The following is a 15,757-nucleotide window of genomic DNA, read 5'->3' on the forward strand; positions in this document are numbered from 1 at the left end:
TTTTGGTTTAGCTGTATGCTCTAAACACATTCCACAATTGCATATTCATTATGGTTAAATTTATGAGTTTTATTTATGTTCGTTCTTTTTCATAGTTCTCATGCATATTAGTATGGCTTCGTCACCTTCGGGTGTTGGGCAACACGTGCCTACCCTGGTGTTTGGAGGATATCGGGGTCAGGCGTGTCAATTTCACATATGTTTTTTTGCTGATGATAGCGTGCATTACTCTGTTGCGTTTAAGGCAGCATGTGAGGAAATCCAGTCCACTCTCTTAGGGCATATGAATGAGCATCGGGGCAAATGGTTAACCTATCGAAAAGTTCTGTTTGTTTTCAGCAAGAACTTGAACCGAAACTCTCAGTTGGTGAGTTGGGTGTCTCTTGGATTGATAAACACGATAGATACTTGGGGCTTCCTACGGTTGTAGGCCATAACAAGACTACTTGCTTCAACAATATCAAGGAACACCTTTGGAAACAGTTGCATGGTTGGAAATGAAATCTTCTCAGTGCCGCTGGTAAAGAGATCCTTGTCAAGGTAGTGGCTCAATCCATCCCACTCTACTCGATGAGCTGTTACCTTCTTCCCAAATCCTTTTGTGATGATTTAAATTGGCTAGTGGCAAAGTTATGGTGGGGTGGTGCTGGTGATGCTCGAAAAATTCATTGGTTGGCTTGGGATAAACTATTTCTTTCAATGAGTGATGGTGGTTTGGGATTCAAGAACCTATACGCTTTTAACTTAGGCCTCCTAGCCAATTAGGGTTGGAAGTTTCTCTTTGAGCTTTCATCTTTGGTTTCGCGCACACTGAAAGCCAAATATTTTCCTCATTGCTTCTTCCTTAAGGTTATGATCAAGTCGGATGCTTCTTATGGCTGGAAAAGTATCTGCACTGCAAAAAGTGTCATGAATTCGGGCTCAAGATGGCAAATTGGTAAAGGAGATTCAATTCACATATGGAATGACTGATTTCTCCCTTTGCTTTCAAGTCTTAAAATTTTCTCCCCAAAACCTTTATCATGCGGGGTGTCTTATGTCATGGATCTCATCGATCATACTGGGTGCTAGAAGGTCCCACTTGTTAAGAGTCTCTTCATTGATACTGAATTATATGTGATTTTGTCTTTTCCACTTAGCATTTGTTGCCTGGATGATCGATTGATCTGGCATTATGATAAAATAAGATCTTTTACGGTTAAAAGTGCATACCATGTTACACTAGACTCTCTGCAACGGCGAAGAGAGGCTCCATTGACGTCCTCTAATGCGAATTCATTGGCTTTTCTCTGAAAGAAACTCTGGGCAGCCAAGGTTGTGTGTTTGGAAAATTGATAGAGATATTATCCTCACCAAGATGGACCTGAGGAAAAAAAAAAAAAAAGGTGAATTCCGATCTTCTTTGCTCTCTATGTGGTGCCCCTGAAGAATCTACCTTGCATGTGATGTGGGATTGTGCTTTTGCCAAATGCATATGGTTAGCCTCTCCTATTGGTCATCCCCATGATTCTCTCCCTTCAGATATGCTGAGTTGTATGGTTCTTTGGGCTGAACACTTTTTAGTTGCTAATTTCGATGTTTGCCTTGTGGTGATGTGGGCTATCTGAGGTGCAAGGAACGAGAAGCTCTAGAATGATAAGGTCGAAAGTCCTGATATCGTCCTATCTAGTTGTCCTTGTTAGTGGCAGAAGTATAATCGCTCCTTACCTAGTTACCCTTCCCCTCCTTCTCCTCTTGTTACTTCTCATTGGTCATGCCCTCCCTCTTCTATGCTTAAAATCAACACTGATGGTGCATGGAATGAATGATCCAAACGGGGAGGTATCGGCGTGGTGATTCGGGATAATCATGATGTTTTGTGGCGGGTTTGACAAAAACTTTTGATCATATTGGCTTTCCTCTGATTAGTGAGGCGTTGGCTACTAGAAATGGTGTTTTGTTGGTGACTTAAAGGGGTTTTCAAAATTTCATGTTAGAAAGCGATTCTCTCCAGATTATGGCAGCATTTAATGATCCCTCCATTAATTTGTCTATCATTGGACATATTATTGAGGATTCAAAGGCCCTCCTTGTCTCAGTCACAAGAGCTATTTCTACCCATGTTCGTTGTCAAGCAAATGGTTGTGCCACCGGCTAGCACGCTCTGCTCTTCTTTCAAATTCCAATTGTACTTGGAATTGGATCCCCCCCCCCGGGGGGATCTGATTCTAGATCCCCTTTTGAAAGATGTTTTGTTGTAATGATCCTTTGATTTGAATGAAATGATATCGCATTTTCCCAAAAAAAAAAAAAAAAAGATCAAACAAACAGAGCATGGCACATTTAAAGGAGAATATAGCTCAAAAAATATCATTTCCATTCATGTTAAATTGACATGGCTAGATCATAAACCCAATCCAAAACACACATCCACCCATTTTTAGGTCGTCAAGGTTTACCAGCATGACGGCAGTCATGTCAATTCTGAGTCCAGATCTAAATCCATGGAGCTAACGTCAATTAGGCCTTTTAATTGTTTTTGCGTTGGGCACGTGCACTATACGCACTCAGCTAGAAGAGTGGGGTGACATATTTTGTAGCCTAGGGCCCACCAAAAAGGCTACTTCCAATGTACTCGACACTTGGCCAAATCTAAGACGTCCATTTCAAATTATCACTTTAATCCAACAGTTCTTTTTATTCTCTATGATAATAACTTTTTAAAATTAAAAAAATATTCAGAAAAAATCAAATAAAAAAAATTCCAATTGTTAATTGTATTTATGAGGTTATCTTATTAGATTTTTAAGATATACCACAATTAATTTATGAAAATCTAAACAAGATTTTTTTAATAGACATGGACACTTGACATTATTTTTGTAAAATACACATGTCACTATATTATTGGATTTGTGGGTCCTATATGTGTGCCACACCAGCACACTAATAGAATTATTGACTGAATTCTAAAGAAAGAACATATTGGTGTGCGCTATTGAAAGTAAGGGACCAAATTGATCGACTTTGAAACTCAAGAATCAAAATGAAGAGTTCAGTCAATCTCAGGGACCATTTGTGATAAAAATACTATAGTAAAAGTGGTTAAGAACATTCATTCCTAGGGCTGTAAACGAGTCAAGCCGAACCAAATATCATTGTGGTCAAGTTTGGCTTGTGTATTTTTTTTTCGAGCTCTAACTAGGCTTGGCTTGCTTCTTATATGAGCCAAGCTCGAGCGAGCTTAAAAAGTTTGAGCCTGATACTGAGCTCGAGCTGTTTCGAGCTAAATTTTTTTTTGTAAAAGTTGGTTCAATTGTGTAAAAAATTTTACCACTTGGAAATGCATGTCAATAAAAGAATATATAAAATATAAACAATGCAACACAAAATTTTTAAACACACGACTTGAAGATAAAAAGCCATAAACTTTATTTTTTCATGGCTAAAACCCAAAAGGAGGTCAGGCCACCATGCATGTGGTTTCTGTAGAGCAAATGAAAATGGGAGGATACAATGCTTGGAAAGCAAAATCTACACATTATCTTCATTACAAGGAAAAATCTTGCATGGGATCTTCATCAACATGTAGAAGAAAACTATATAGCATCTTATCTCTAAATTTTTTTGAAAGTAGATACTAGCATTTGGAACAATATGAATTATTCAACACCAATACTTTGGGGCTTTTAAAATTTCCCTTGCTTTAGGGTTCTTTGAGCCGTAACTTGAAGTCTTATGTGTCTATTTCAACCAAATCCCACGAAAAAGAAGAAGTCCTATTAAACTATCCTTCTAGGTTTTTTGTTTTGTTTTGTTTTATTAATTGAATTAGTTGGAGAATACGTATTAGATGAGAAAAGCCATTGCTGCTGCACCCTGGTCATATCTGCTGGAACCATCGAGCCCAGAATCTTGAACTTGTTGTCGACCCTACTGTTGAAAAGCCATTGCTTACTTAGCTGCTAAAATTGTTTAGTTTCAGTCTAGTCTAGTTTAATCCAGTCAAGTCTAGTTAAGACTAGTCCAGCCCAGCCCAGCCCAATCCAATTCAGTTTTCCAGTCTAGTAGAATTGTTTGTTTGCTTGAATTGCTCACTTGAATCGCATGCTCCCTTAAATTGTCTTACCTTGTTTGCCTAACGGAGCTTGCACCTGCATTTACTTGTTGACAACCTCATGTTGTGTATTGTCTTGAGTTTGACGGGGGTGTTGGAAAATTAGTTATTTATTTTATTGTTTAGGTTTGGGCCTAGCCCATCTAAATTAGGGTTTCTTATTTCTTTATTTTTTTCGTTGGTAAAATATTCTTCGTAGTTTGTTTGTATGTTCATTAGCGTACCTGGTATTCAACTATGATTTTGTTCTTGCTTATCGCAACATCATCGGCTTACACGCCATACCAGTACTTGATGCATGTTCAATTCTAGTCAACCGATGTTTGCCAAAATGCCGAGATGAAGAAATGCTACAACTCAAAACCATCTCTTTTTAGTTCACTATACAAGGGCTGTGGCCTATTAATCAATCAATATATGTAGTCCTCGACTGCACATGGGATGACCTTGATGTAAATAAGTAAAAGAACTAGTAATTTGTATCTACGTAATTACCTTATTTGCATCAAAGGTCATCTTCTGTGCAGTCGAAAGCTACATACATTGATTCATTGGTCGGCCACATTCCATGTGTAGTGAACTAAAGGGAGGCATTTTGAGTTGTAGCATTTCTTCATCTCGGCTTTTTGGAAAACAACGCTTAAAAGGAGTATAGTAAGCACGGAAATTGCTATGACGATGTGTTTCTAAAGGTCATGTACTTGAAGATGGTCCAGGAGATGTATGGTACATACCTTCTTGGTGTACATGGTCCTTGGGAACACATCATCAGAGCACTCTCCGTGCTTAATATACTCCTTTTAGTCATTTTCCAAAAAGCTGAGATGAAGAAATGCTACAACTCGAAACCACCACTCTTTGAAAATGAACACTACTTCAATCCCACGATGAAGATTAAAGAGCCAAAAGCAGGGAGAAAAAATAATAGGGTAAATATCAGTTTACTACCCTCAAGTTTTGTGGTTTTCAACATTTAGTACATGAAGTTTTTTTCGTCCCAGAGTCATATCTAAAGTGTTAATTTTGAGACAGTTTTGTACATCCATTAGTCAAACTGTTAATTCTCCCGTTAAGTGATCACATGGCGTCCATGTGGACAATGACTAAGCGACATGTGTCATTAAAAAAAATATTAAAATAATTAATTAAATATAAGTAAAATAAAAAAATAAAAAATAAAAAAAACCCAGAACCCTATCGTCTTCCCTACCCCAACCCCCCTCTCTTCTCTTCTCTGCAGCTACCTAACCTCTGCACATCCATCCTTCCCCCTCCCTATTCGACTCCACCCACTTAACCCTCATCATCTTTGACGGCCCCGTTTCCCTGTACGCAACCACCACCTTCCCCCACCCTCCATATTCCCCCCATCGTTCATCACTCTCTCTCACTCTCCCTGCATATTTGACGGCAAATCTCGAAAAATCAACCGCAACCTCTGCCCATCCATCCTAACCCCCACCCTCCTATTCCTCCTCCTTATCCTGCACCCCAACCCAAAACTGAACCGAAACCCCCACCCTCCTCCTCCTCCTTATCCTACACCAAAACCCTCCTGCATATTTGACGGAAAATCTCGAAAAATCAACCGCAACCTCTGCACATCCATCCTAACCCCGACCTTCATCTTCCTTTTCCTTATCCTGCACCCCAACCCAAAACTAAACCGAAACCCCCATCCTCCTCCTCTTTATCCTACACCAAAACCCTAGATTTTTCAACAGAGCAGCAATTTTCAATATCTGTTTCCCCAACTTTGTACTCAGAAACCCAATCGAGAGAAAAGCTTTGTACCTTGTTATGATGGCGATGCATGAAGAACTTGTCCAAGGAAGCCATTAACTCCAAATGGCTGTTGAAGGTGCGAGTGGACTTCGAGGGGAATTCAGTGAAGTTCGATGTGGGGTTTCGGTCTGGGTTTGGGTTGGGGTGCAGGATAAGGAAGAGGAAAAGAGAGGTGGGGTTAGGAGATGAATGGTGGAGAAGGGGGGATAAAAATGGGGGAGAGAAAAAGGGGAGCCGAATAGGGTGTTGCAGAGGGGAGAAGGAAGAGAGGTGGAAGTGGGCACGGGTGGGGATTTGGTTTTTTATTATTTTAATTATTTTTTTAAATTTTTTTAATGACACATGACGCCCAATCATTGTCCACATGGGTGCCACATCATCACTTAACGGGAGAATTAATAGTTTGACTAACGGATGTATGAGACTGTCTCAAAATTAGCACTTCAGGTATGGCTCTAGGACGAAAAAAAACTTTATGTACTAAATGTTGAATACCACGAAATTTGAGAGTAATAAACTGATATTTACCCAAAAAAATAATAAAAGAGAAAGCTAGATTCAACCATTTACATTCTACATTTCAAAAGCTAAAGATTTGTGCGTTTTTATGTTTTGATTAAATTAGTATCTTCTACATTAAAAAGTCATTCGAAGTGATTGAAATTGATGGTACATTTGAAAATAAACATACCGATTGGTACATTTGAAAATTAATGTATCGATTTGTGGTACGTTTGGTACATTTATATTCCAAATATACTAAAAAGATATGTAGGAGGAATGTTTAATAAAATCATCAAAATTGCCGGAAGAATGTTTAATCTCTATTTTAAAGTGAATAGATGTTTAGTTTAAAGGGGTGGTGCTACATACACACACTAATTTTTACTTGCTATACAACCTTATTAATCTCTATACTTTGATATTTTTCAATTATTTGATCTGACGGTTGAAAATTAAGAACGACGTGTGGAAGGTAAAAAAATGTGTGCGAATAGCACAATCTTAAAAAATTAAGGGGAAACTTGATATAAGTCCAATTTTTTGAGGCAATAGTAGGAATAGTCCAGTTTATTAAAATAAGTCCAATTTGTTATGTTTAATTATTTAATTATCAATAGTTATCTGTTCAATAATAAGATTTATTATAAAAATCAAATTTCTTCCCAATTATCTCTTTGCTTATTTCTTTTTATTTATCTTTTTGTTATTTCTCGTTCTTCCTCCTACTTTAAACCCCATTTATAGATCTTATTTTTAATTTTTATAATCAACCTATATCACAGGTTAATTATATTTATCTACCTATATGACAGATTCTTTTTTTATAATCAACCTGTCACATATTAATGTGTCTTACTTGTAGGTATGTTATGTTTTTTCTACATTTTAATTAGGTTTCATATCTCACATATAGGTATTATATACATTCATATATTTGTTACTTGAGTTAGGGTAGAATGTTTTGTAGATAAATTTATGTTAGTATATTAGTTTTTTTGTTATAAGATATTAAATATATTCTTTTGGAGTTGGAAAATGCATAATATTAGAAGATTTTAATTGATTTTTAATATTTTTAGAAAATATAAAATGAGTATAAAAGAAATAAAAACATATAATTAAATAACTGGACTCACTCCTAAAAACACTCTACATTTTTGGACCTGGATCTAAAAGCCCCAAAAATTTATGAGGCACCCATATCAAAACGAAAGAGAAAAATATTAGTATTGCTAATAACTTTCCTTGGCGTTGGCCCGTTGGGCTTCAACAGCTTATAACTTGGGCTTGGAATTCAATTGACATTTCCTTTCTCTTAAAAAAAAAAAAAAAAAAAGCAGAAACTCCCGCTCGAATTCAAAAATGGCAATTCCGAACCCTTGATTGAACTGCCAAATAATCGTCAGATCCATTTCCTCAGTGGCTGAGACCGACCGACTCAGTCACAGAGAGCCATGGCAGAACCGACGGAGGAAGAACAGAACCGCTTGGTGCTCAAAATCGCTCAAATCCTCGACGACGCTCGGACTTCCAACGCCAGCCACAACCGCAAGCTCAAGGAGCTCGCCGCCCTCCGCTCCAAAACGTCGTCATCCTCTCTCTTCTTCTCTGCATTCTGCAAAACTCTACTTCCCCTCTTCGCCTTCCAGAGGCCCAACGCCTCCGCCGAACGCATCGTCCGGTTCGTCTCCACCTTCGCAACTGCCCGAGACTCCGGCAATGCCTCCCAATCCGACGCTTTCTTGGAGGACTTCCTCAGGTTCCTTTTGCCGGCGTCCTCAGCCGCTACAAAGACTCCGAGGTCACGAGCCTGCCAGACTGTTTCTGAGGTAGGGTTTTTAGTTTGGTTACTGAATTTGGGAAATTGAGAGGCAATTGGGATTTAGGGTTTTAAGGCTTTGTAACTTTTGGGGTTTGAATGTGTATGGTTTTGAAGATCGGTATAATTTCGAAGGTCATGAGATTTGAGGAGAGGGTACTATTTTCTTTAATGTTTTACTTTTGAGCTACTACTATCTTAAAATTGAGTTCTGTAAGTAACATTTTATTTATCTAACTTAAATGGTGATAATTCATTAGCTTCACTCATTCTTGGCTGGAGCTTCATTGTAATACTGCTACCCTTGCCTCGATTTTTCATGAGGTTTTTTTTTTTTTTTTTTTTTTTTTTTTTTTTTTTTTTTGTTCATAGGTTGCACAAGTTTCATACTTTGCAACATTTTTCTCTTCCCCCTGGTTTGACATAATTTATTGTTCCTGCAGATCATCGTGCAATTACCTGATGATGCAGAAGTGAGCAGTGATCTCTGGGATGAAGTAATAGATTGTATGAAGTTGCGTGTGGGGGACAAGGTCCCTGTAATCCGTACATGTGCAGTTAGAGCTCTTTCGCGTTTTGCAAGTGATTGCGAGAACAGTGATATCCTTGATTTATTTCTTGAGATGCTTCCTGCAGAGCAAACTGTGGTGAGTGCCTCTCTTTTGTTATATGCACACAATTCAAAACACTAATCTCTATGTCAAACAAAGTATAGTACCAACAGAGGCATACAAACCCATGTTCTCTTCTTGTACAGTTCCCTTATCAGCATCATTTCCATGTTATAATGTGACACTTGTTTCTTGTTCAGAAGCATTTCAGTATATTTTAGGTATACCCAAATTTGGGTTGCAGTTATCGCACACAAAAGTTTGTATACTCTGTTCTAATGGATAGCTTGTAATACTATTATTACCAAAGGAAATGTTATGTTGAAAAATTTGCGGTAATCTGTTGGTATTTTACTCTCAATCTTATAGTACTTAATAATTATGTGGAAAGTTGCTTCTTGGATCTCTGACTTTGTCATTTTTGCAGGAGGTTCGGAAGGCAATAGTGCTATCTTTGCCTCCTTCAAATGCAACCGCACAAGCAATCATTGATTGTACATTAGATGTCAGTGAATCAGTGCGCAAAGCAGCATACCATGTTCTAGCTAGTAAATTTCCTCTTCAAAGTCTAAGGTGAGTTTATGGTACAATTCCAATTCTATCCCCTTTAACCTCCTGAAGTAGTATTACAAGATCTGATGGAAAACCAAGGAGCAGTACAAAAATTTGTCCATATACAATTAAACACATTGAATTTTAAAATCAAACGAAGTGGGAGAATCTTTTGACAACATTATTATTTGATGATTGCATTTGAGTCCTTTGTTCAATTAACTGTGGTGTTTACCAGTGTCTAGTCATATGTGAGCTACAAGTTTTCTATGTAGTAACCCTCCTCAACTGTTAATTGTTGGAGTGTTGTCTTTTGTTTTTGGTTTCTCACTTTCATTTTCTTGATTTTGTAGTATCAAGCATAGAACATTAATTCTTCAGAGGGGACTTGCTGATCGTTCTGTTGCTGTTTCAAATGAGTGTCTAAAGTTAATGAAAGATGAATGGTTAAGAAAATGCTGCAAAGGAGACCCTTTAGAACTACTCAAGTATCTTGACGTTGAAACCTATGAATTGGTTGGGGAGTCAGTGGCTTGTGCGTTGTTCAAAGATGGTTTAATTAAATTACATGATGGTGAAAGTATTCGGCACTACATATCATCTGCGGATGAGAGAACTGAAGGTGTGATAGTATTCTGAACCTCTTTTTTTAATTACTTGCATGTATGTATTGCGTTTTATTTTCTTTTCCAGAAAATCTTTTCCAAATCCAACATGTTGGAATAAACTTGACCATATATTTGGGATAGTCACTCAAGGTCTGGAAGTTGACAATGAAGAGAAAGCGTGCACACAGACGACTATGCCTTTTGATTTATTGTCTTCTAGAGTAGGAGGCTGAATACATCTCCCGTACGAGGGAAAACTGTATATTTTGGTATACTTCTGCTAAAGTACATCTGAATAAAACAAGTTAAAGAACTTAACGTCTTTTGAACTTGTCATTATGACTAAGTTCAGTTTTTCATGAACACGTAATCATGGCTTTGATTGAACGGGTGATATATTAAGCTAAATGTTATAGTAAATTAATCTTCTTTTGCTTTTTTTTAAAACTTCACTTTCAATAATTTTGAGGATGTTGATACATAGCTTTGGAAACTCATCTAGTTCCGACCATTTTCTGAAAATGTTGCATTCTTTTGTTGTCAAATCATTCATGCTACCAAACTTAATACAATTGCGTATAGGTAAAAAGGTTAGAGATGTTGTGTCCATAGATTCCGTACCACAGTAGGCTTTGCTAAATCTTTCAGTTCTTTGAACTAATGAATTTTGGGTCCCAGTTAAGGGGTAGCTAAAATGATTAGATATCTTACCTGATTCATCTTGGTGGTTTTTCATAGCATTGTAAAAGATTATGCAATGAATGTACCTTTTTTTAAAACAATAGACAATATTGGCATAGTACCACTTGTACTATGGTCTCATGATTCAAACCGTCCCTTTTTATGTCCCAATTTAAAAACCTCCCTGCGAAAATTGGCCAAATAAAAGACTGCACCCTTTTGTTCAGTCTTCTTCATTTTAGTGTTTATCGGAAACACTATGTATGTCTATTTGTTTGGTCATAATAAGACGTCTACAATTTCTTGTGTGACTACTTTTTGAAAGGTTGATCCTTGGATATGGACCTGAAATGGACGGTTCAATTCACTGAAATACATTGTTGGGTGGTTTTAACAATGCTGTCTGCTCTTTTCTTAAGAAGTGAGTATATATTACCATGGTAAAATTCTCATGAGGATCATACATTTAGATATGATTCCACTTGTTTGATGATCCTGATTCATGGTTTGGCAACACAAAATGTTACTCTCTGTCTCTGATAAGAAAAACTGCTCTTTATATGTGTGCATGTGTATAAAGTATGAATATTAGCCTCTTCCATTGGTCATGCTTCCAATTTGTTGTTAGGCGATTCAGAACGTTGCACGCCAAGCATTCAACTAATGGAAGCGGAGGTAGCCCTTTATTGGAGGATGATATGTAGGCACCTGCAGATGGAAGCACAAGTACGTTTATAGTGATTTGTTCTGTAATTGTCCTGTGTTTTTGGTTTAAGAATATAGAATAGGGTGGAAATATAATTGAGAAGTTTAGGGCATATATGAAATTTGAGGATAGTGACCAGTAGGTGTGGAAAAAGGCATATATAACCATGTCTGGAATGGTATATTAGGGCATATATTCCAATGTTATATTGTTGAGCAAACTTGCCCCTCTTTGTTTAAGCTCAGAAATTGTGCTTGAACAGGCAAAAGGCTCTGACGCTGCTTCAACAATGGGCACTGAAGCAGCAGTATATGCAGCGGAAGCTTCAGACACCAGTGACCTTCTTGAGCAAATTCTACCAGCAACAATTTCTGATTATATAGATTTAGTCAAAGCTCACATAGATGCTGGTGAGTGCAAGTTCCATTTGGTTGAGAACATTGATTTATATCCAACTATATATCCTAACTTGATATTACTTAATCAGGACCAAATTATCGCTTTGCATGTCGGCAGCTACTATTGCTTGGTGCAATGCTTGATTTTTCAGATGTTACAACCCGGAAGATTGCTAGTACATTTGTGCTGGAACTTCTGCATAAGCCTTTTGACCATGAAGTTGATGAGTGTGGGAACATGGTTGTTATAGGAGATGGAATAAATCTTGGTGGTGATAGAGATTGGGCTGAAGCGGTGTTTGGGTTAGCAAGCAAGGTGCATGCTGGTAGTGGTGAATTTGAAGAAGTTGTTCTTGGGGTTGTAGAGGAACTTGCTCGCCCTTGCAGGGAAAGAACAGCGGATTTTCTGCAATGGATGCACTGCCTTGCTGTTTTCGGCCTTTGCTTGGAGAAGGCAAGGTCATATCATTGGATTCAAGGGAAAGCTATTGAGCCTACTGAACTACTGCAATCGTTATTGCTTCCAGCGGTAATAAACTTTTTTCATGTACTTAGTTTAAATTTAAAAAAGTTGGGAACAAGTGTGTAGTTTTTGTAGTGCTTGCCTACACTCCAACGTAGGAGATAGCAGAGGGGCTAATTATTAAGGTGTAATCTATTTCGTCTCTTTACTGTATAACAACTTTAAGGTAAATGAAAGGCATTTAGGCATGCTTGACATCGTTTTATGCATGTCGTATGATATGCTTACTTTATACATTTCTACTTGTCCACACAACATAGTAACCTCTCCTTGTTATATTTTATTTCGAGGGGTTTACAAACTTTCTTGATTGTGATTTGCAGGCAAAACATTCTCACTTGGAAGTCCAAAGGATAGCAGTCAGGTGTCTTGGGCTTTTTGGGTTGTTAGAGAAAAAGCCAAGCCAGGAACTAGTAAAGCAGTTAAAGCTTTCATTTATTAAGGGACCAGGTCCAATTAGCATAGTTGCTTGCAAGGCATTATTTGATCTTGGGATGTGGCATAATCCTCAGGAAGTTGATAGGGTGATGGGCTGCTCACCACAATGTCAAGATTATGATATAACTTCTAGTCCTTTAAACCTTTCTGATACAGATGGGATATCGAACATTAAATTGCTAGATCTTTTGTATGCTGGAATCATGAAAGATGATTGGGACAATTCTTTAGCAAGTGATGAAAATGAGTCGATTCATTGTGCTCTTGGTGAGGGGTTTGCGAAAATTCTTCTTCTAAGTGAGAATTACCAAGGCATGCCTGCTTCTTTACATCCATTACTTTTATCCAAGCTCATTACCTTGTACTTCAGCAACGAATCTAAAGACTTGCAGAGGTAGCGTTTGTGCCTTATTTGTTTCTGTATCTTTTTTTTCAAGTATAATCATCCCAATTTAATTTTGGAGAAAACCAACTTGTTCTAATTTAGTACTCAACTTTTCATCAGGTTGAAACAGTGTTTATCTGTGTTCTTTGAGAATTACCCTTCCCTCGCAGTTAATCACAAGGCAAGTAGTGCTTATTTGTCTAACATGAGGTGCCTCTAGCATATCAATAGATGATGCCAATAGCCTGAAATCCTGTGTTTATTTGATGCAGAAGTGTATATCCAAGGCTTTCCTTCCAGTCATGCGTTCTATGTGGCCGGGTATCAATGGCACTGCTGGAGGTTCTGCTACCGTGGTTTCTAATATGCGTAAGCGTGCAGTCCAAGTATCACTTTTTATGCTGCACATCATGCAGGCTCCCTTGTATAAAAATGGGACAGAGAAAGGAAATGATACCGGGGAACTACCAGAAGTGATAGAAGAACCTCCACTTGAGTGTGGTGAGGAGGGGCTTGCCATACGCATAGCCGCAGAGGTAACTGTAGTATTCTTTATTTCTTAAGTTGGCCCGCAGCTATAAGTTAATATTTCAACTTCCAAAACTTTGGTCTTTATGCCATTCTCTGAAACTGTGATTATGATTTTAGTTACTGATATCTTCTTAATTTAGGTTGCCACTTTCGGTACAAAGAAGACACCTGCAGAGAAGGCATATGTGTCGGCATTATGCAGAGTACTTGTCATGCTTCATTTCCGGTTATCAGAGCAAGAGGCAATCCAGTTAATGAGGAGGCTTTTAATTCGTGTGGTCGAATCTGTATCAGCAGAGAAAGATCTTGTCAAAGAGTTAAGGCGGATGGCTGACCATCTCAAGGCACAAGATAGGCATCCAGATCAGGAAATGTCGCAAGATCAAGCTAATCTTATATTTGGTAAAATCCTTAACATGCTATTAGGAACCCCATGCAAAGGATTATTTGTTCATTAAGATGATTTACCTTACTAGGGTTGTTTCATTGACAAATGACATATTGGATTGCAATCATTTTAAGCAGTTTTCGTGTATGTTTGCTGTGGGTATGTGAGCTCGTTTATGATCACAATCTCTTCTAATTCTTCTGCTTATATATATTTTGCAGGTAAGTTAAAACTAGAGTTCAACTTGGATTTCAATATTTCTGTTGAAATGCCGCAAACCCCAGCTCCTCGCTCAACCAAACCAGCCCGTTCCAGAAGACGAGTGGCGCTTGAAGAGGCATCTTCAGATGATGACGATAGTTCTCCAACCTCGGTGGTTCCTAATAATCTTGTCAAAATAAGCGCTCGCTCACAGAGAGCAAGCAAGACTGCAGCACTATCGAAGATGACTGCTAATAAAGCCTTGAGGATCCATGAAGATGATGAAGAGGAGGAAGAAGGCTCGGAGGTTACATCTGATGAAGACTCAGATGGACCAGATTAGTTCCTTCATTCAGTGGGTTGAACAATGTATTTTGTTGTATGGTTGTTTCTAACGAATTAGGTTGCTGTTTTTGTATAGTTGTGCGTATGGGAGTTCTAAGATTTGAATTACTCAGGTTGTTTAACTTTTAACGGTTTACAATGTAATATATAGGCTAGGGAAATGTATTAGGCTTTTTAGTCTTTGAGATTGGCATAACTCTTATTTTGGTTCATGACAATAAAAATTGATAGAAGTGATTCTTGTCTACTGTAAATTATTATGATCCGTTTGTGAAAGTCTGTTAATTGTCGAGGACCAAAGTGATAGAAGTGGTCCATGAGGATATTAACAGATTTTTTAAGGAATGATTAAAATAATTTACAGTGGACAAATTCAAGAATTACTTGTTGTTTTCATTGTCAAGGACCAAAGTGAAGAGATATGCCAATTTGACTGATCATTTTGGCTACAAGACAATCGTATTATGATTTGATAAAGATACTAAGACTTTTGCTTCAGTTTTTGAAATGATAGGTTTGTTGGGGATTTGGGATAACTTGAAAGTCATTTTCCAGAAGAGTTTGTTTTGTTTAGGTAATCTTGCAACCCAAAAGTCACGGTGGAAACCACATGTGCCGACTCACATAGGTGTTGAAATATTTCTCCTAGTGATGTGCCTATTGGAGAAATCCCATCGTTACGTAACGTGGAGAGATTCAACAAGAAAAGAAAATGTCTTTTATATTGAGAGAATTCTACATTAAATACTTTACATGGATTTATAAGTAATTTGAATTACTCTTCATAATGTCAAGTTTTTATGATGAAATCTTAACTTTCCGACGATCTATATAAATACTCTGACTTGTCTACCATGAAACCCCAGCTTGCCCGGAGAGGATCCTCTTCGGATCCCCGAATTCTCCTTCTTTCTTCTTTGCAGTTTTGCTTTTGCTTCGTCTTCTTCTTCTTCAATAATCCTTCTTTAATTCCGCATCTTCTTCTTCACTTTTTTTGTTTGTTAATCGATAAACTTCTACACGCTGAGCTGGAGTATGTTGACGATGACTATTACGACATTGTCAATAACTAGCTCCGGAAAGACCCACGACGCTAACTTGGCCTTTAAAAAAGAAGAATCTAGAAGGAATTGGATTCGGAGAGGATCCTGGCATGCATGTACCATAACGATGTATATACATATAT

The 15,757-nt window shown here is 37.7% G+C and overlaps 1 protein-coding gene across 2 annotated transcripts; it reads left to right on the plus strand.

Annotated features, from left to right (window-relative positions):
- The first annotated feature begins 7,738 nt into the window (after nucleotides 1-7,738).
- Nucleotides 7,739-14,825, plus strand: EMB2656 (ARM repeat superfamily protein). 2 transcript variants are annotated; one of them, XM_068489385.2, is made up of 12 exons: nucleotides 7,739-8,214; nucleotides 8,648-8,851; nucleotides 9,243-9,388; nucleotides 9,721-9,989; nucleotides 11,285-11,382; nucleotides 11,625-11,772; nucleotides 11,850-12,289; nucleotides 12,607-13,115; nucleotides 13,227-13,287; nucleotides 13,379-13,642; nucleotides 13,778-14,039; nucleotides 14,247-14,825. In XM_068489385.2, the coding sequence occupies exons 1-12, from the start codon at nucleotides 7,840-7,842 to the stop codon at nucleotides 14,567-14,569; spliced, it is 3,099 nt and encodes a 1,032-aa protein (XP_068345486.2). In that variant the 5' UTR covers nucleotides 7,739-7,839; the 3' UTR covers nucleotides 14,570-14,825. The 2 variants fall into 2 exon arrangements, with proteins under 2 accessions (XP_068345486.2, XP_088545467.1); XM_088689341.1 differs by having other exon boundaries at nucleotides 11,294-11,382.
- Nucleotides 14,826-15,757: the final 932 nt, after the last annotated feature.

The sequence above is a fragment of the Pyrus communis genome, chromosome 17, assembly GCF_041283825.1.
Source record: "Pyrus communis isolate YQ-2024b chromosome 17, ASM4128382v1, whole genome shotgun sequence".
Lineage (NCBI taxonomy): Eukaryota > Viridiplantae > Streptophyta > Magnoliopsida > Rosales > Rosaceae > Pyrus > Pyrus communis.